Below are 21,098 nucleotides of genomic sequence, written 5' to 3'. Positions count from 1 at the left end.
AAACAAGAGGACACGAGAACAACAGGAAATAATGGGTTTTGTTCAGGCTCTCTCCAGCACGGGCAATGTCATTCAGGGTTTTTGAAGCTACTGGACTTGCAGGAAGAAGTATATTTTCCCCCAGATCACATTCAAGAACATGGTACATACATCCCACATGTACAAGCAAATTAAAATTCCATTTTCTGCTTGGCCAGGAAATGGACAAATTAAATATTCCAGTTTATAGAATAAATGATATTGACATATCAGGTATGTGAATTGTGCATTACTTGAGATCATTTATATTTGTATACTGACCTACGATGTGCACAGTGGTTTTCTGTGTATTATCCTATTTCACTAGCACAATAATTCTGAAAAAAGCTATTAATCTGTCCACTTTTCAAAATGCTGACCCTGGATAGATCGACCGGTTGCTCACATGAGAGTAGCTGGGTGCTGAGAGGAGAAGCTACACAACCATCACATGATGCTCTTTCAACTCAATGTCCTCCCTGCGCCTGTCCCCGGAACCCCAGACCACAGGGCCATGCCGGCCTCACCTCCGGCGTCCACGTGGGGAGAGCCTTGGGAGGTCCACCCGCGGGCCTGCTGCCCTGGTCTGTCCCTTCCTTTTCATTCCTGAGTGGCCAGCCCCAGTGTGAATTCTTCACCTTCAGTTCTCAAAGTAAACCTCACACAGGCCCATGAAACGTACACCATTTTGTAAGGTCTCAGTGGGTCTGGGGACAACCTCCACATCATTTTCTGAAGAATTCTCTTGTTCACATTGGCACTCCAAAGGAGCAGAAAGTGGCCTCTCTCTCACGTCCAGATGCTCTTTGAAGAGATTGCTGTTGTTTTCCAACTTGCTTTTTTCCACGTGACTGGCGTGCCCTATGTGGGAAGTGCTGATTTCTACTGTGGGCCTTTGACAAGAACTGAACGCACCGTGCTGGCTGTGAAACTGCTTGGCTGGAACCGCGGCGAGTGCTTGCTGGAGGGAGGGCCCGGCTGGCTCCACCAGGGACCCGGCGAGTGGAGTCGGCTCCACAGCTCAGCAGATCTCTGCCCTTGCAGATGGCAAGTGCGATCAGGTGTGGGAGGGGAAAGTGCGAGAGGGACAGGGCGGCAAAGTGGGGCTATAGTCCAGGGCCCCCTGGGCAGCCTTTGCCCAGCTCTGCTCTCTGGGGAACACAGGATGGGTTTCCAGCACTCAGGTCTATCTCGTAGGCTGGTTGTGAGAATTAAACTAAACATACAGAAGCTAACATCCATTGTGCACTTAGTGTATACTTGACATTGTGCTAAGAACTTCCACTATCTCCAATTCCCCATCAGCCCATGAGGGTGGTTCTGTTGTCATCCTTGTTTCACAGACGAGGAAGGTGAGCCACTTCCCACAATCCAAGAACTTCGCACAATCTGTGACGTCATGGGAACAGGGCTGGCACAGGGGACTGGTTCATAAACCATGGCTTCCCTTTCTCTCCATCTGTGTTTACAATTGTCATAGGACATTGACTTTCTTTATTTCAACATAGCTTTGTAACATGAGATAATCCCTAAATGTGTGTTTCCTGCTACGAACTGAATCTGTCCCGATGATAGGTCCTGTCAGCGCTTTGCCACATTTGCATTGAGGCTCAGGAACAACATAGTGAGAGGACGCACACCATGTGCCATTAGATTATGCCACAAGATCCTCAAACATGCACGAGACCCATCCTGACAAACAGTTGTTCTTGGAGGCCGATGCCATTTCTGAAACTACTTGCAGCATATTGATTTGATTATGATACTGAAAAGTTATTCAATGTTATTATATGTGGTTCTTTTTGACTTGCCAATGTTGCAGGTAGCTTTCTGATCTCAGGAAAAGGGAGAAATCACCTTCCATGTTTACCGTGGGAAGGAGCAGCACCTCAGTCCCGGAGCACCTTGGTGGTTTTCCATGTGGTTCAGCCAGGGCACAAGGGCCACGCATCTGGGGCCTCACCTCCAGCTCCCCTCCGCCCTTCAACCCCTGCAAAAAGCATTATTGCTCACAAAAAGCCGCCAAGGCTCACTGTTTTCCTATAATTTGGAATTGTTACTGGAGCAATGGAGAGTGACTACTTTATGTGGTTCTTAGGCAAAAGCCTGGGGCAGGCCCCCTGGGGTACGGCCACCTGGAGGGGGAGGAGGCATCGGGGCCTCCATGCACAGCCCAGGGATGGGCACCTGCCAGGGGAGGGCAGAGGAGGGAGGTGACATTTTGTGGCAGGAGGAGGGGAAGGCTGGGAAGTGGGGCCACCTGTAGGCTGTGTCCAGAAAGCACAGCGCTGGCCCAAGACCGTGAGGAAAAGGGAATTCCGGACTCCGGAATACCATGAACAAAGTCCCGGATGGGACAGGGACAGGTGTGCAACAGGAACTGCCGAGCTGGGGGGGGTACCCCCAAGGCAGGCGGATTGGGTGTGGCAAGAGGTGTTTGGAACCCAGAGGAGTGACGGTGTCCCCCACTCCCCGTGGGCCCTGCCAGTCAACCCAGAACAACAGGTAACAGCAGGCGGCCACCGGTTTTGCGGAAACAGTGAGATAAAGGCACCAATGATCAGCAGAGAAAAGGGCCCGAGGCCAGGACGAGACGCAGCCTCCAAGGCACCCTGGGGGTGAGCGGTGCCCTCCCGCCCCACCCTCGCCTTTCTGTGCCCTTGACAGGGAAGGAAGGAGAGAGCCCGGATGGCCGGGTGGCAGGACAGCTGAAGGCCCCTCAGGGAATTGGGAGCTGCACCTCCCGCCCTCTTTCCCCTCACCCCCACCTCTCCTGCTCTGGAACCCGTGGCCTGTCCCGGGTTGGAGGAGCTGTCTTCGTTCAGCCCTGTGCTGTTACTGGAGACAGCCCCACACAGGCTGAGCATGCGACCAGGACCCAGCAAGGGCCTGTGCAATCAGCCGGGCTTGGCACGTGAGAAGGACCGTGCGCCTCCCAAGGGGCAGTGGTGTGGCCACTAGGGAGTTTCTGGCCTGGGGACACAGAAGCAAAGGGCTTAATAAATCCGGGGGGAGGAGCGTGAGTGGGACCCTGTGTTGGCCGGGCCTGGGTTGGGGGGTCCAGGTGGGGTAGTCCAGGCGGGGTGGAGAAAGCCCTCAGACCCCGTTCACTCTGGGGTTCCAGTCTCAGCTAAGGAATTAATCCAAAAATGGCTGTGAGAACCCGACCTTCACCCCAATGCTGAGTTCATGCTGGAGTTATCAGCGACATAATTGCCCTTGAGGAGAAAAAGGCACATTGTGATTAAAGAGCCCACAGACCCTGAGATAGAGAGATTGCAGTTTAACAATTTCGCAGCAGACCACAATTTTTCATCGAGGAAATAATGAACAGGTACATCATGAAGAATTATGTGATGAGCAGCACAACATCCCATTTTAGGGAATCTGGGCTCAGAAATATGAATGCCCCTGTCCCCAAATATGCCAGCTGGAAGACACCCTCATCAATCACTTCAGGAATGTTTCCTTCCAAATAAATGACCTTTCGCAGTGGGCCACCTGCTTCCTCTGAGTCAGGACGCTGTGCTGCTGCAGAGGGGACCAGAGCAGGTGCGTGGTAGTCTGGGTTCTCAGAGACACAGAGCCAGCGGGGTACACGCTCCTCAGGGACAGGGGTCCTGTGTCTCTGGGGAGCCCTGACTACTACCGTCTGGATGATTGATAGATAGATCCATAGGTAGATGGATGGATAGATGATACATAGATGGATCATAGATAGCAGAGAGAGAGAGAGAGAGAGAGAGAGATTTTAAGGAATTGTCTTACGTGCTCGCGAAGCTGGCAGGTCTAAAACCCACCGGCAGAGCAGCAGAATCTGGAAATTCGGGGAAGAGTTGATGTTGCCATTGTGAGTCCAGATTCCACAGGGTGCCAGTCTCAAAACTCGGCCAGGGTTTCTGTGGCAGTCTTGGCAGAATTCCTGCTTCTTTGGGAAACTTCAGTCTTCACTCTTGAGGACTTCCACTGGTTGGATGAGGCCCACCCACGTCGCTGAAGGCCATCTCCTTTAAAGTGACGTCAGTCGCATCTAGAAAATCCCTGCACGGCAGCATGTAGACTGTTGTTTGACCACCGAGAGCCACAGCCTAACTGAGTTGACACACAAAGTTAACCACCCCAGCTTGTCTATATTTCCTTCTTTCTAGAACTTCCACAGGGTGAGAACAGTTATCTTTCTGCAGAGAGCGGCCAGACTGCCAGTGATCCGCCTGGTGCCCAGGACCCAGAAGAGCTGCCTGCAGTGGGAGGAGGGAGGAGGGTCGGGGGAGAGGCAGGCGCAGCTGCTTGTCCTAGTGCAGTTCTCAAATTCCACTTTTTCTCCCTAGAAATTTCCTTGTTGAAGCAACTGCAAGGACTACTGTGGTTTCAGATATATTCTCTCAGCCTCAGAGGTAACAAAATTATGCACATTCACACAAGGAAAACTTTATTTTTAATAGAGTTTACACATATTGAAGTGCTCTGATGTCAAGTGCACCATGGGAAGGCCTCGGGGCATTTTCATCATCGCGGAAAGTTGCCCAACTCTCCTCCCCAGGAGTCTCTCCCAGTCCAGCGCAAGCACTCACCATTTCTGTCACCACCACTCTCTCTTGCTTATTCCACGTTTATATCTATTGAATCGTATGGTATTGTCTCGATGAAGTCTAATTTACTATTTTATATTTTATGAGTATACCATCTGTCTAAGAAATCCTTCCTTGCCTAAGATCATGAATATAGTTTTCTATGTGTTCTTTTAGAAGTTTTGTGATTGTTTGTGATGTTTGAGATCCATCCCAAATTGACTTCATATGGAGTAGTAGTTATCAAGGTTCTTTTTTTAATGGATCTCACACGAGACACACACAGTCTATTAATTACAAGTGGCCCTTGAACAACACAGGGGTTAGAGGCACCGACACCCCCATGCAGTCAAAAATCCACATATAACTTTTTACTCTCCAAAAACTTAACTACTGATAATAGCCTACTGTTGACTGGAAGCCTTACTGAGAACATAAACAGTTGATCAGCACATATTTTATATATGTATTATATACTGTATTCTTATCATAAAGTAAGCTAGAGGAAAGAAAATGTTACTGAGAAAACCATAAGAAAGAGAAAATGTATTTACTATTCGCTAAGTGGAAGTGGATCATCATAAAAGTCTTCATCCTCATCTTCTTCACACTAAGTAGACTGAGGAGGAGGAGGAAGAGGAGGGTTGGTTTTGCTGTTTCAGTGGTGGCAGAAGTGGAAGAAAATCCACACAGTTCTAGAGCTAACTGTGATATAGAGCAGCAATATACACTTTCTTCAGTCTGGCTATTGACACAGGTCTTGGAAACCAACCTTGGTGCACCGGGAAGTGTTAGAGGAGCTTGTGTGATTCAACTCTTCTTGCTTTTCCAGCTCCTCTGCATGGAACCCCTGTGGCTTACTAAACACATTTATTTATCACTGATGGTCTCCTTGCTGTCAAAATAGCACTTTCTTTTCATCCCTCCTATGTGTAGCACAGACCATGTGACAGACATTCTCCAGATGGCATCACCTCCCTTGATTTTTTTCTACTTTTTTTAAATTATGAAATTTACTATTCATGGATATATATGCACAGTTTAAAGAATAAACATACATGTTCTTATACTCTCTCACACACATATTTGTAAGGGTTTTTTTAAATATTTCTACAAATAGGTACCCCTTTTGGTCCTTTTCATTACATCCTACAGATTCAGGGTTGACTCTCTTTTTTCTTTACCCAGAAAAATAATTTTAGTATTTCTTGAAGAGAAGATCTGGTTAAAATTCTTAGCTTCTATCTTTCTAAAATGTATTTATTTTGCCTTCTTTTGTTAAAGTTATTTTTTTATTTTGAGATAATAGTGCCTTCACATGCAACTGTAAGAAGAGCAGAGAGATACCATATCTTTTACTGAGCTTCCTCCAATGATAGTATCTTGCAAAATTGTAGTACAATATCATAACCAGGATATAGACGTTGATAAATTCAAGATACAGAACACTTCCATCACTGCAAGGGTCTTCCATGTTGCCCTTTGCTAATAACATTTAGCTCTCTCCTCCCTACACCCATCCATAACCCCTAGTAACCGTTTATCTCTCTTCCCCTTCTATCTATAATTTTGTCATTCCAAGAATAACATTACAGTATGTAATATTTTGAGATTGGCTTATTTTCATTTTTGAAGGCTATTTTTGTGGGATATGAAATTCTAGGGTAATAGTTACTTGTATATGAGTGTGTGTGCATGCACATGTGTGTGCATGCTCTCCTGTGTCCTTTCAGTACTTTGAGGGTTATCTTTCCATTGTTTTTTGATCACTATTACGTCTGGTGAGAATTCAGTGATTATACTTATCTTAGTTCTCCTGTATATCATGTGTATCTTTTATCAGGCTCATTTTAAAATCTGCTCTTTTGTTTCGGTTTTTAGCAATTAACTATGATGTGCTTAGGTACTTTTTTTTCTGATTGGTGTTTTCTGATTGTTTTCAATTTGTGGGTTTATGTCTTTCATCAACTTTAAATCATTCTCAGAAAATATCTTTTAAATATTTGTTCTTCTGCATTCTGTCTTCCCCTTCTTGGACCCCAATTATACATATGTTGGGCCATTTAATACTGTCTCACAAACAAAGACACTATCAGCTTTTCTTGTTTTGGGTCCTGTTATGTTTATCTTTTGTTTGCTATTTATTCTCTTTATAATTTAGTTTGGATAATTTCTATTAACTTGTTCTCAAGTTCACTGATTATTTCCTCTGCTGAGTCACTCTATTATTAAGCCCAATAAAATGTTTATTTCTAATACTATATTTCTCATTTCTAGCATTTCTAGTCAATTTTTTTTTGTAGCTTCCATATCTCTGAATGGATGGCAGAAATTTGCCATCTCCTCACATATTCTATACACTTTTCTGAAAAGGTCATTTAGCACATTCTAGGTATTTTAAAGCCCCTGTCAAATAATTCCAACCACTAGGCCATCTTTGGGTCTACTGCTACTAACTGTTCCCTTCGTCACCATATTTAATAATGTACCAGAACAGGAGAGACTGAAGTAAATAATATTTCCCTTCAGAAAAGCGCACTCCTCTTCTTGTGCCAGGCCACCAGTGCAGCTGTGTCTGCACTTCTTGTCAAATTAACTTTGCTTCAATTCAGTTCTAGCTTCAGATATTTTGAAAGTGGGCTCAGGATTTCCCATTCTTCAGTGCTTGGGGTCCGAGCACTGGCAAAATTCCCAAAACTTCTTCATGTCATCCCAATCACCAATTTTCTAAATCACGAGAGATCTTTCTCTGATTTGCAACTCCAGTGATAGCTTTGCACAGTATTTGGGAATTCTCCTTGCTCTCCAGTGCGGCTCAGGCTTTCGGACATGTGTGGGGCTCTCACTCTGTCTGAAATACCTTAGGGATTTCCTTCATCTTTCCCACCACACCTGCAGCTTTCAGTGCGAAGACTGATGTTTGAGCAGAGGAGGATTCTCTCAGGTCTCTTGTTTACAGCCTCACACTGATTTATCTCAGCTCTCACGCTCTGTTTCCTCCTCCTCAGCAAGTAGTTGCCTTGAACTGGGAGGTGGTGCCTTGAACTTCAGGGGAGTCCTTTAGTTCGCTGTCTTGCCCTCCACTTCAGGCTTTGGCACACTGACCTGAGTATTTGATGAGGGCCTGTAAGGAAGACTTACTCCATTATTGGGGCTCCTCAGAATTCTACTGTGCCAGCCATATGTGCCACTGTGAGTTAAAATTCATCCTAATTTCCCCTTACCCCCAGCTATGCTACATTCCTTTTTCTCTTGCAGCTACATCAAGAATGAGAACTTCTTTCCTCTGAAAAAATCTTTTTTAGAGTTTAGTTCACTTATTACTTTTTATTTTTAACTCTCTGATTGGTTTTAGAATGTCTATGATTCTGTGGCTTATAAATCTTCTTTGGATCATTAAGTTGAGAGCAACAGTTTCCCGTCATTTGTTACATTCTAAACGGAAGAGACATCTTCCATGCCTCTTACTTTCTATTGTCTATTGTTTTGTCTCTCCGAGCTGTTTTCTGGGTTTTTCAGAGCAATCTTGCGTAAATTCTCTCATCATTTATAACTAATCTGCTTTTATCTTGTTCCTTGGCTTTATATTTTGAAATATTTATGTGTATTTTTTGTTTTAAAAAGTTCCATTTTGTTCTTGTTTAAATCTGTCCAGTAAATTTTTGTAAAACTTATTCTTTTGTCAAATTTTCATATTCCTCTTACTTCTTTCAACATATCAGCCACACACATTTTATGTATTCTAAACGTGATTAGTAAAATATACACAAACTCTGTGAATCTGACTCTAAGCATAGTTTGTTCCTGGGAATCCTCTCATGATGTCTTGATTTTTGTTTTATTTCTCATCTTTTCAGAACTTTTTTGGGTATGAGCATGAATTCATGATCTTTGGAACTTTATCCATGGGGATCTTTTAGAACTGAACTTAAATAACTTTCCTGTGATGAGGATTTGCACTTGCCTCTCCAGGAACTTGGTAGAACTACCAGGTTGGCATCACTGGAAACAAGTGTGAGGGAATTAAGCCCCAGAGGTGATCTCCACTCCTGCCCCAAATTCACAAGTTCAGGCCTTTGGGTAAGAATTCTTGTGGGAGACACTGGCATTTTTGTTTTTGTTTGTTTGCTTTTTTTCTTTTTCTCTGATCACCCAGAGCTAGGATGAAGGTAGGTTAGGATCCTTAACTTCTTCTCTGGGGCTTTGTTTTGTTTTAGGTTTTGGCTTACCTTAAAGATTTCTCGTTATGTGAGGCCTGGCTTTTTGAGGTGGGGTTATTGCTGATACGACTCCCTTTATTCTGGCCCAGACCCTGTCTCCTTGGCCCTTTCACGTGGCCTGTAACCTTCAATCTGCTGCCAGAGACTGGTTTGTGCCCATTCCCCTCTAGGGCCAGTACTGCAATGTCCCTTTCCCTGTGGGTGTAAACTTTCTTGCCTTTTCACACTTCTAGGAGATTCCTTTATTTTCTGCCAGCTCAACTGTGCATTGAAGATATTTCATTCAGTATTTTGGTTGTTAGCCTACAATTCTTCAGGAGTTCCACATTTATCTTGTGTTTCTACTGACAATTCTTGGGCAGGTTTGTGGTTTCCAGTGGCCCTCAGGGGCCATATCTTTAAGGCACACCTCAGGATTTGGATAAGTGGCACAACGATGTTTGTCTTTCTTGGAGAAAGTAACCATACTCATCTGGACATGCACTTTGCGCAGCTTCAAAAGGAGGAAGCCTGCTTCTTCCGTGGGCCACTGAGACATCACAACCTTAGAAATATTATGTTCACATGATTGTTATGTTAGCCTTCATTGTGGTCACTGTAAATGTTGAAGCAAATGAATGTAGATACGACTACATTTAAAAGTAAACATTATCATGCCTACAAACTCATTTCCACCCAAATTAAATTTCAAACAAGTCTTTGTGATTTAAAATAAATGCTTAGACATTGTTTCTAATTTAAATGAGTCATTAGGTAGGAATATATATTTTTGCATGGCCAGAAATTGTGTTAATTGTTCTTTGATATTAATATTTTTGTGAGCAAATGTTTGGGTTGACTAAATCTTGCAAGCTTCAGGATTGAAAAGGGAAGTATATGGTCAAACCTGGAATGATACAGAAATGCTGCGAGATAATCTGGTGTAACATCTATTCAATAACGTGGACCTCACCTTGAAATTCTTAATGTTTGTTCTTGCCTTTCTTCAAGGGAAAAGAGAAACTTCACGTGTGGATGCAATACAACGGCGCAGTGAGAAGCTACGATGCGCCGGGGAGAAAAAAGGAGATTCCACAGAACAGCGGAGAGACCAAGTTGGCATCTTCTCTCTGTCACTCACGGGCTCCCGCACCGAGGCTGTCCACTGTAGACCAGGAGCGGCAAATCCCACCTCAGGCGGCCGCTCTGAGCTCTGTGCTTGGCCCGGGTCTGCAGGCTGCCGGGCAGATGGTGTGCTTGCCTGCCCCGCACAAACTCGCCTCATGCAGTCATACACCACGTCTGATCTTGCCACCATCCTTCCTGGTTTCTTTGCTCAGTTTAACATGGTGACAACACAGGGTGTGGCATGCAGGAAACACATTTCATCTTTGGCCATTGCATACTTCACGAGGCTACTCAAATCAATGGGCAGGTTTAGGGAATCATAATCAGTGTGTTTTTTTTTTTTTTAACAAGCCTATATTTTCATTGATATCAAGGTCACTAAGCCTGTGTGTGCCTCAGCTTTAGAAGAACAGTGCCTGATTTTCAAGCATGTTGTAAGGAAGACAGAGATATAATAGCCCTCAGTTTAAAAGAGAAAGTAGTTTGTAACGAAAAACTCCATCAAGGAAAGATTTTCAAAGGTTAATTAACTGAAATTAGTGACACGGAATTACTTCAAGAGTTAACATGGAAGATTTTGATATATATGTATCCACTTGAACATTTAATACAAATCCCGGCCCACCCCATTCCTCCATAAAACAGAAACGACAACAAAGATAAAGGCAAAACAAAGCAATCAAACTCATTCCATTCCAGCAGTGAGAGATTACCAATTCTATAAACCAATAAGCACAAGGGCCCTGCCAGAATGAGTGCCATGGGGTCTCGCTTAGTACAAAGAAATGTCTGCTAAATGGAAACGTCTTGTGAGGTCAAATTCTCATTGTCTGAGTGGCATTTCTCAGGGGCAGTGTATTTTCTATAGAGGAGTTCTATGCCCTGCCAAACGTGTTCGGGTGACTCCTGCAAAACTATTTTTGTGGCATACTTGTCTCGTCACAGCTACAGAAGCCAAAAGGCCAGTCCCAGGCACGCAGGGAGCCAGCCGCATAAAGCCGTGGAAGAGCAGAGGTCCCCTCTCGCCCCGCCCGGGCTGCTGTCACTCCGGGAGGCGGCACCGAGCGCTGCCTCTATCTACCCTTCGCCCCGGGAGCCCCGCGCAAGCGCGTTAGAAGCGTTGCCACCCCAGCCGGTGCAGCCTTGCTTCGGTGGAAATTTCCCCCTTTAAAGCATATTCAGGAGCACGTCGAAGAAAGGATGGCATTGGGTTGATCTGAAATACGACACACTCGGGTTTGCGGGGCGCAGGCGGCCGCCGCACGCGGGACTGCCGAGAGCCCGGCTCGAGCAACGGCGCGGAGCGCCCCCTGCTGGGGGAGGCGAGGAGGCCGCAGGCAACACATTTTCCACCGAACACACTGGCATAGGATTAATAATGATAATATTAATAATTAAAAAAAAACTTGGAGAGCCAGGCGAAGGGTTTTTTAAAAAAAATTTTTAAGGTTTCTGTTTCCCTGACTCCTTTCTCTCCACTGGGCCACAGTGTGGGGTTGCAACGAAAAGAAAGTCAGGTAAAGAATATGGTAAAAGCTCAGCCTAGGAATCAAAACCAACCATTCTCAAAGACGTAGCTTTCTTCCTAAGAGCATTGAAAAATAGCAACGTACAACTCAAGTAAGCCAGAAAAAAAAAAAAAAACAGCAAAGTAAGCTTATAGTTTCTAGACTCATGTTCATCTAACTTTAGTTTTCCCAATGCCAGTGTTCATATTTAGAAATTAAAGTGATGCACTTCAAATTTGCATCAAAATCCAGAAAACTTACTTCCTCATCACTAAACAAATAAGCTTCACAAACAGAAAGATGCATTTAAAATATTATTCTGGATGATTGCCAACGTGATAGGGGTTGAATTTGTCTCCTTAAAAATACAAGAAAGAAAAGGTCAGGAGTGAGTGCTTTAAAAATTCCATTTTCTGCTCCACTGCAGATTTAGCAAACAGATTTTCAATATGCAAATAGAGGATGGCCCTCAGTTATAGAAATTCAGAACTGAAGTTGTCTGAAAGTTGTTTGAACATACCGTTTAGACGGTACATCACAATCTTCCATCTTCAGCGAAGGCGTAGCAACCGCAAGGAGATGGCTGTTCAGGAAAACACAGCATGTTTCTTGTCTCTCAAGCAAGAATAACTATTCAAATCGCATTCTGAAAAATGACCTGCGGGAGAGGCTCTTCGTGTTTTTAAAGCACTTCTTTTGCATTTTGAGGCAGGGACAGGGTCGTGTCTCTCCCTTGGCGACCACATGTCTCCTGGAAGACAGTGACATGACTCTAAGAGGACAGGCGGCTGCCACGACATGTGAACCCAGTTCTGCGTGCACGGATGTGTCTCCACACTAACAAGAGTCTGGGGTTAAGACCCCGCAGTTGGCAGCTTCTTTCCCTTGTAGACTGTTTCCTCAGGGCGATGTGAAAGCAGAAGCTTCGGATAAAACCGTGAGCGGCCTCTGAACGACTGACGCGAACTCCCCAAGTGCTAGAATCATCCATATCACCTGGAGGTATCCCCAGAGTTTCAAATTCAGGAGGCCTGACTGAGGCCCCAGAATCTCCATTTCCAACAAGCCAGGCCCAGCTGAGCCTCCCACTCCTCTCCCCCATAGCACAGAGGCCTCAGCTGTGCCCAGCAGGGACATCAGCTGGGCTGGGTGAGGACGGGGCTCCCTGTGTGTGCACTGGCACCCTGGACCAGGCACATCTTGTATGCACTTTTTGGGAGGGGGGCTGGCCTGAGCCGAGCTGGTCCAAGATCCTGAGATCCTTCACAAAAGCACAAAGCCCTTCATAAAAGCAAGCAAAAGCATTCATGTACGTAGAAATGAATTGTCCCATCCCTCCAGGGCTCTTCCTAACAATTCTATCTTTGCCTGTTATTATTAGAACTTACTTAACTGGGTTAAACAAACTGCAAAACAATGACAGTTCTTTAATTCCTTAAAATTATCTTTAGAGGGGCAGGAAAAGGAACTTCCTGTTTGTTTCACAATCAGGCACACTGGGTTTCTTTGCGAAAGCGTCAGGTAAATGGAAGGAAGCAAAAAACAAAAATCACAAGTTTATGGATCTGTCTGCCTTTCACAACTCTTTCCCCTACATTTCTAGAACATCCATCATGGAAACGTTGTTGCATCACATTTATAAGCTCTAACCACACTACAGATTCTTTGTACTATGTACAAATTCTTTGTAATATTATGAATTCTTATATTCTACACAAGACAATGTGTCAGGGATGCTGTTTGAAAACACCTGTGTTCGATGTGGGCAGGATGATATAATTCACTACCTTCTATGCCTGCTCGTTCATCAGGTGAGTTGTGATAGAACTTGCTGTCACCACCAATTGCTAATTACCCACCTAGCCATTTTTTTTTTTTGGTCAAAGCACTTTGCTTTAGGATTACTAAAAAATCACCAGAAAAAAATTTGACCGAACAAGCAAAGTATGTGTTTTGTTTTTTTGAAATATGCTCTCAAATAACAATTTTACGTATCCTTTTCTCACATTTCCCCCATTTACTTCTGGAGAGAACAGATCTAGGCAATAAAACTATTATTACCCCAAATAGGAATGAAAATCTGTTTCCCTGCTAGAAAGGCTCCAGCTGGTAAACTTCTAAGCTAAGGTGCCTTTTCCATCCTGCATGGTTTGCTCATGGGTGAGACCACAGAGCCCTCTAGTGGCCACAGTGCAATTCCCGCCAGTCCCAAGTACAAATTTGTTTCAAGTTCTTTTAAAATTAAATTTACTGAGTTACACTGCCACATCCTATCTTAAAAAACAAATTAAACAATGTAACTAACAAAGTAATCTCTCTGTGGAAAATTACAACCTGAAGTGTGTAATCAGGGTATCACATATAGGCTGATTTTGAGCTTGAAATGAAAAGCCAGGAACACCCTAGGAATGTGCACGAGCACCCAAGGGCCAGATGTACTCAGTACTCTGCTCGGCCCCTGTTCATCTTCCTCACCCCTTCACTGCACCTGACCAGCAGCTCCTGGGCTTCCTGCACCATCGTCATGTGAGGACAACTAGGAAGAATTGCTGCTGTCGCTGCGGCCAGCCTGGTTCCGGGTCCCTCCCGCTTAGCTCTGGACTGACTCGGCTGGAGCCACCCCGCACCTGTGTGGTCACAGGGACAAGGACTCCAGCCCAAAGCCCCATCCAGCTCCAGGTTCAAGTGTTAATTTACTTTTGTATTCATACAATTTTTTTTTTGTCAAGTGAGAAAACCTTACAGCAATGTTCTGCTTGGATATGAGAAATCACTAATATCTTAAACCTGGTTCACTCTGAGGGTGACATGGTACCATAGGCAACTTCAGGCCCATTTATTATCAGTCCACAACACAGAGTGGAAGCTGACAAGTAAACAAGGCACCGTGGTGGTCAGAACCACGGCAACCAGGGGATAGCATTGGTGCTAATTAATACACATCAGAAAACGTCAGTGTGCCTGTTCTGCAATAATCAAAAACACGTAGAACTGCTGAGGTTACATGTTTGATCCACCTGACAAATCCACTAGACTAGGCACGATTTCCACAAACTGTCAGCAACCCACACACTGCTCTGCTCTTCCTTACTTCCCATGGTCTCTGCAGCCGCTCCAAGCCTGTCACTATGTGGAAAATGCTCACCTAGGTCACTGCCACCCAGCCATGCTCACTTCACCAGCTGCACAGGGAGCCACATGCCTGGCCAAGAAACAGTGCCAAGGTCACTCCCACACACCTGCCGTGCACTGCCTTTTGTCTCTTCCACTCTCCCACACCACTTCAAATTGCAGCAGGAACTGGTGGAAGTGACTTTTCTCTGGAGGCAAGCCTAAGTTCACACAGAGCTCTGAATGGCCTCCATATGCTATCAGCTTCCGAAGCTTTCCCTGATCCCTTCTACAGAATTCTGCCCACAAAGGCTCCCTGCCACCTCCACTTGGATGTCTCATTGTTCCCATGTCCCAAATGAAAAGCTTGAAATTGGTGACTATCACCAAACCTGTCCCCAACCCCAGGAGCCCAACTCAGTAACCTGGGAATCTCGATTCTTCCCTGTCCCTGACCCCCACCCACTTCATGAACACAGCATTGATTCTACCACTAAGACAGATTTTAAATCCATCTACTCTTTACCCATCACCAAGCCCCACATCCACCTGTTGGGGTCCTCAGCCTGTCCTCTCCGCTGCACCTCTCGCCCTTCACATCCCTTTGCCTTTGCCTCACAACAGCACTGGTTACTGTCATCTCATGACAGCTCTGCTCAAATATGCCTGGAGCCTTGACTGCCACTCTGCATGAATGTGACCCCGGCTGTCCTGACTGGCATGTCCCTCTAACCCAGTCTCACAGACATTCGCCCTGTGTTTTGGCACTCTGTGGGCTCATTCCCAAGCAGGCCTGCCCTCACCTGTGCAGCAGGGACATTTCTGCCGCTTTCAAGGCAGGCTCTTTCTTCCCAGGTCTGTCTAGTTACCTCCTCAAACACCCCCCTTGACCAATACACAGAAAGAGGAGTCTCCCTGGTGTTCTCTACTGCAAACCTACATGATTTCCTCACTGCAGTTACTTCAACTTATAACTGTTGCATTTGTTGGGTGATTACTTGTTTAGGATTTTCCTCTACCCATCCATCGCAGCTCTTTGAGAATTTGGCTCCTAAATGCCCTGCTGTTCAGCTCTTCCCAGCAAGGCGCCAAGAGAGAATATGCCCAATATATATTGGTAGAAAGAATGATTATACCAACAGAACACTTCCAAAAGGGCAGTGTTATTTATAAATTTCAATTATGTTTGTTATAGGTGTTACAGTTACTTAAGAAAACATAAGGAAGGTGTAACAAAATAGCTGTCAAATTGTAATTAAACAAAAAATCCATATGGTATCTGGTATCACTAAAGAGCATCTCAGTGAACTCTCAAAACTGGATAAATACTGGCAATGCAATATCGTTAAATATGTTTATGTCACCAGAAAGCCAGTGTCCTCAGGAATGGCCTTTCTCCTATCTTTGGTTAGAGTATGTTCTCCATCTTTGGTAGAGCAGAAGTGAGGCCTAGTGTCACTCTTTACTAATCAGAACAATTAACATGCATGGCTTACTTTTATTTTTTATTATAAAAAACACATACAAGAGTTTTAAGAAATGATGAATATAAGACAAATCAGAACCACGGTGAGTTATTAAACCCATGTTCTATATACAAATACTAAAATTCCGAAAGTGGAATATCATCAAATGTGAGACACATCATAGCACTGTCCGTATGTACACAGCACACAGAGCTCTCCCTGCGGTCACCTCTGAATCACTCATAGACATGACACTGATACACAGACCTGCAAGGGGACTTCTACTCGTCAGTTCTCCTCTTCCTGATATATAGTTAAATATTTGTAAGGAACTTTAGAGATATAAAGAAAATGCATTAAAGTGAGTTTCTGCTAAGGGCTCTCCATGTTTTACTCTGATCAATTATGTACTACCATCTTGAGAAAACTTTTGTAGCCCATTTCCAGCTAAGAAGTGGAAAACTCTTTAGGTCTTTGTTTTGCCAATTTACTTTTTCCTAGTCACCCATTCGAGCACAAGTCCAAAAACAGCTCAGGAACCGAATGATTTTTTTTTTTTTTTTTTTTTTTTTTGAGACAGAGTCTCACTTTGTTGCCTGGGCTAGAGTGAGTGCCGTGGCATCAGCCTAGCTCACAGCAACCTCAAACCCCTGGGCTTAAGCGATCCTCCTGCCTCAGCCTCCCGAGTAGCTGGGACTACAGGCATGCGCCACCATGCCCGGTTAATTTTTTCTATATATATTTTTAGTTGGCCAGATAATTTCTTTCTATTTTTAGTAGAGATGGGGTCTCGCTCTTGCTCAGGCTGGTCTCGAACTCCTGACCTCGAGCGATCCACCCGCCTCGGCCTCCCAGAGTGCCAGGATTATAGGCGTGAGCCGCCTCACCCGGCCCGAATGATGTTTTTATATTGGTAAGTTCATTATAAAATGCCACTCAATTTTAAAAAGCCACTAAAAGGACACTTTCTGCAGCAAAAAAAGGGCTAAATTCAAGTTTTTGTTGTTTGACCAAGACACAATAATACAATCCATATGTCACATGATCACAATAGCCTTAAGTGAAATGTATGTGATTTAGGGAAAAACAACTGTGCAACTGTTTGTTTCTCCTGTCTCCTTGCCAAACGATAAGGAGAGCCTCTCGTCAGTTTATCTATTTTGTGTCTTCTTTAAGCCCTCCTTTGTATCTGAAAGCTGATCAATCTACCTATATTCAAAATGTGTCAAGGCACTTCTCTAGCCACAGTGGCCTTGCTGCGTCAGCCAAGCCCCTCTGCACTCAGCGCACTGACTTCTTCCAGGCAGCTGCGGATGGCAGACGGAACGCTCTTGGAGGCCTCTCTCTGCCAAGCTTCCAGAATCTTGGAAATTTCTGCTGGATTGCTGGGACTCAAGTCACAAAGAGCATATACGGCTGCTAACTGTATGCCCCATGGTATATCTGAAAAGAAATTTTATATCAGTTATAATCCAAGAAAATGTCTATTGCTCAAAATTTTAATAATGTCATCTACTGAAATACTATCCAAATACAGAATCATTTCTGCTTCTGCCAGCAATGAAAATTAAATAACACTCACAATAAAAAAATTCAAGACCTGTCTACAAATTTAAAAAAATTCATCAAATACATGACTCTATTAAATGTCCACTTGAAGTATTTATAAATGGACTTTGGAAATAAAAAATAATGAAATCAGATAAAATAAAAAACTATCTTTGTACCACAGTTTCACATACTAGATACAATATATGATTCTAGATTATAGCTAGGTTATAAATTACAGTATATTATTACAGCTCTCCTTTAAGATAAGTTTATTTAGTTAAAGCTTAATTTATCTAAATAATTTAGGTTAAATAATGTAGTAGTTATTTAGTTAAAATTTATTATTAACTATAATACAGGTTGAGTCCAAAAAATCCAAAATCCAAAACTTTTTGAGCATCACCATGATGCTCAAAGGAAATGCTCACTGGAGCATTTTGAATTTTAGATTTTCAGATTACAGATACTCACAAATATTCCAAAATCCTAAAAAATCCAAAATCCTAAACACTTCCGATTTCAGATAAGGAATACTCAATCTGTATTTCAGTTTTCTCCAAATGGGTAAACTAGTACTATTTCAAACAAACAAACCCAACACAAAGCTCACACTTCAAATGTCAATGCTGAAAATGCAGGCAGTATTGTAGCTTTTAAAATTACTTTTCTACCTAATCTATACGCAATGAGAGAAGCAATAGAGCATAGCACATAGTAAAGCCACAACTCAAAAAAGTGTTTAACAGTAAAAGCATAAAAAATTAAAAAGACAATCTGAATAAACAGGAGCACGAGGCACTGTTTAAAGAGCAGGGCTCTGGCTGGAGTCCGACAGATGAGGGCTAACTGCTGGGGTGGTGCTGCCTCACCTTCTGCAAATTACTCTGCTCTCTGGGCTTTAATTTCCTCAGGTGTAAAATAAGGGAGATGCCCATTCACCTCAGAGGGTTGTCCTGGGGACCCTGCTGTGCTGTGGGGCAGTGCCAAGCACAGTGTCTAACCACAGCAGGTCCCAATGTCAGCTTCTCCTCTTTCCTCATGCTCCTCGCTTCTATGTTATACCTGCCCCAGCAACAGAACAAGTTATCTGTTGGCAAGACAACCCATTAGCCATTATTCCAGCTACTATCTTTTATGTCAGTATGCAATCTAAATGGTAAAGGAGTACACTTTCACATGGAAGAAATATGCATCACTTCAGCAGCTATCCTAAAGTCAAAGAAGGTACTTCAGAGAAGGCCCCTTGACAAGAAAGGCTGTGCTCATTAAGCTCAACACACCAAGTCTCCCACTGAAAACTGAAGACAAAATATCTACCGTGTTAAGATTATCTTGGGTGTCATGCGGTTGATGTCACTTTGTACATTTCTGATAGGATGTTGCTTAACTACATTATTCCTTGATTATACAACATTCAAAACAGAAACTAGATTCATCACTTATAAAGGGTTTCTTTGAGTTAAGGTTTTCCCACAACAGAATGAGACATAAAATTACATGCTGTACAAAATGTAAATGTAACAGAAATCTTGCCATGAAGACTTGCTCACAAAGTTTCCAGGCTTCCAAGTTCTCTCCAGATGCTAAGTACTCAGTGATACCTGGAACCTCACTGTGCATCCCTGCTTTGCACATGTGGTTTCATCTGGCCATCGGTACACAGCAGGCCTCGCAGAGAGCCCAGGTTAAATCACTCTTTGGGAATCACATGGCACAGTTTCTGAGACAGAATGTTAGCACCAGGGGGAGAAGAGAGTTCCCTCTTCCTTAGAGAAGCACTGCCCAACAGGGCGAATTACTGCCATTTAAATAAACAAACACACAAAATCCAGGCACACATTCAAATACTAATGCTGAAAATGTTTGTGCAAATATGCCCCAGTCTACAAGGCAGCAAGAGCAGCACAGAGCACAGCATGTAGTAAGGATTCCAAAAATGGTTTAATAAGGGAACACAAGTGATTCACAAGTAATTTTAACAAATAAGAGTTTTACCTTCATCCTGAGCATGCTGTATAAACATACCAATAACTGAACTAATATTTTTCACAGCAGATGGAAATCCTTCCTTCAAACCCAATTGGCCTAAACGACCTAGGGGAAACACAATAAAACAAAATGTAAACAGTCTTTGGTTAAACGTTGATTAACTTTTCATAATTTAAAGCACCACTGTCTTACAGGAGGCGATCAAAATGCCCAATCTCTTCTTTTATTCACACGTATGTGATGATATACAATGTGTTGCTTTCCCAGCTAAGTTACGAGGTCATCAATGGAATCCAGAAGGAATGTAGGGCTACTGTGAAATGGCTAATAGGCTCATAGATCAAACAGAAGACAGTGGTCCAATCAAAATATGCATTTTTGGTTCTAACACTTTGGCAGCTGCTGTGATAATAAAGAGCAGCAGTTCTCAAGTGTGGTCCACAGACAATCTGGAGTCCTCAGAGTCAGAACTATTTCAGAACAATGCTGAGAAGTTACGTGCCTTCTTCTCAGCGCCAAGGTGTGGGCTGATGGCGCAAAAGCAACAGCAGATCAAATGACTGGACCCTGAACACGTATCAAGATAGTGGCAGCTCACTGGACAGCAGCCATTCTTCATCACCAAGCGCCCACAGTCAAGAAGGGGAATTTCACTTAAGAATGTCCTTGATGAGGCAGTCACAACTGTTCTCACTAAATCTAGGCCCCCAAACACAGAACTCTGCAACGTTCTGTAGACAGCCAGGAAGTACACATGCAGCTCTCCCCTGCACCCCACATACTGGCTGTGGTGAAGAAAAGCATTTGTGGAACTGTTGTGTTGTGAATGAAACCAGGTGCTTTCCCCATGGAACAACACTTTTGATTGAAAGAACTGACAAACTACGAGTATTTGGAATGAAGCAGACATTTTCTCAAAAATGAACAAAGTGAGCCTGTAACGTCAAAGAAATTTATCATTATGGTCAATGATAAAATCTGAGCCTTTAAGGCAATTAGAATTATGGAACAACTTCCACCAGTAACCCTGAGCTTCACAACTTTCCAATGCTTAAGACTTTTCTGTGATGAGATTGGCGATACTGTGTTTTGGGGGCTATTGCAGACATTTGGAAGATCTGTGTGAATCTCTTATTTTCCAAGTGAACAATGAAGGTTACAAAATCATATATGGGCAAAAGGATCCCTTCAACATGCAAACTAGACCAAGGGATTTTAGTATAACGGAGTACAAAAAGCTCACTGATAAGGTTTCAGATTTCACACTGCAACTAAGCTTCGAGAAATTACTACTTGTTGAGTTTTACTGTAGTATCACAGGAGAACATCCATAATTATTTGAAAGGGCTATGAAAATACTCTTCCCTTTACCAACTACATATTTGTATGAGGATGGATTTTTTCATATATTCAACCAAAACAACATATTGCAAGACACTGAATGCAGAACAGATAATGAAAAATCAGCTGTCTTCTATCAAACGAGATAGTAAAGAGGCTTGCAACAACAAGGCAATGTCATTTTCATTATTTTTTGTTTGTTTTGGAAATAGTAGTTAC

General features: G+C 43.5%; 1 protein-coding gene across 2 annotated transcripts in view; it reads right to left on the bottom strand.

Moving 5' to 3' along the window:
- Positions 1 to 16,805: 16,805 nt before the first annotated feature.
- ICE1 (interactor of little elongation complex ELL subunit 1) overlaps positions 16,806 to 21,098 on the bottom strand; it is a 64,482-nt gene continuing 60,189 nt past the window's right edge. For both annotated transcript variants that reach the window (XM_045565699.1, XM_045565700.1), the window contains 2 exons: positions 19,545 to 19,643; positions 16,806 to 17,441 (listed from right to left, as the gene is read on the bottom strand). In XM_045565699.1, the coding sequence (XP_045421655.1) occupies positions 17,260 to 17,441; positions 19,545 to 19,643 (281 nt within the window). In that variant the 3' untranslated portion in view covers positions 16,806 to 17,259. The remainder of the gene's footprint in view (positions 17,442 to 19,544; positions 19,644 to 21,098) is intronic.

Source organism: Lemur catta, chromosome 12, assembly GCF_020740605.2.
Source record: "Lemur catta isolate mLemCat1 chromosome 12, mLemCat1.pri, whole genome shotgun sequence".
Lineage (NCBI taxonomy): Eukaryota > Metazoa > Chordata > Mammalia > Primates > Lemuridae > Lemur > Lemur catta.
The sequence above is the reverse complement of the archived record's forward strand: the minus strand, read 5'-3'. Positions and strand labels throughout refer to the sequence as shown.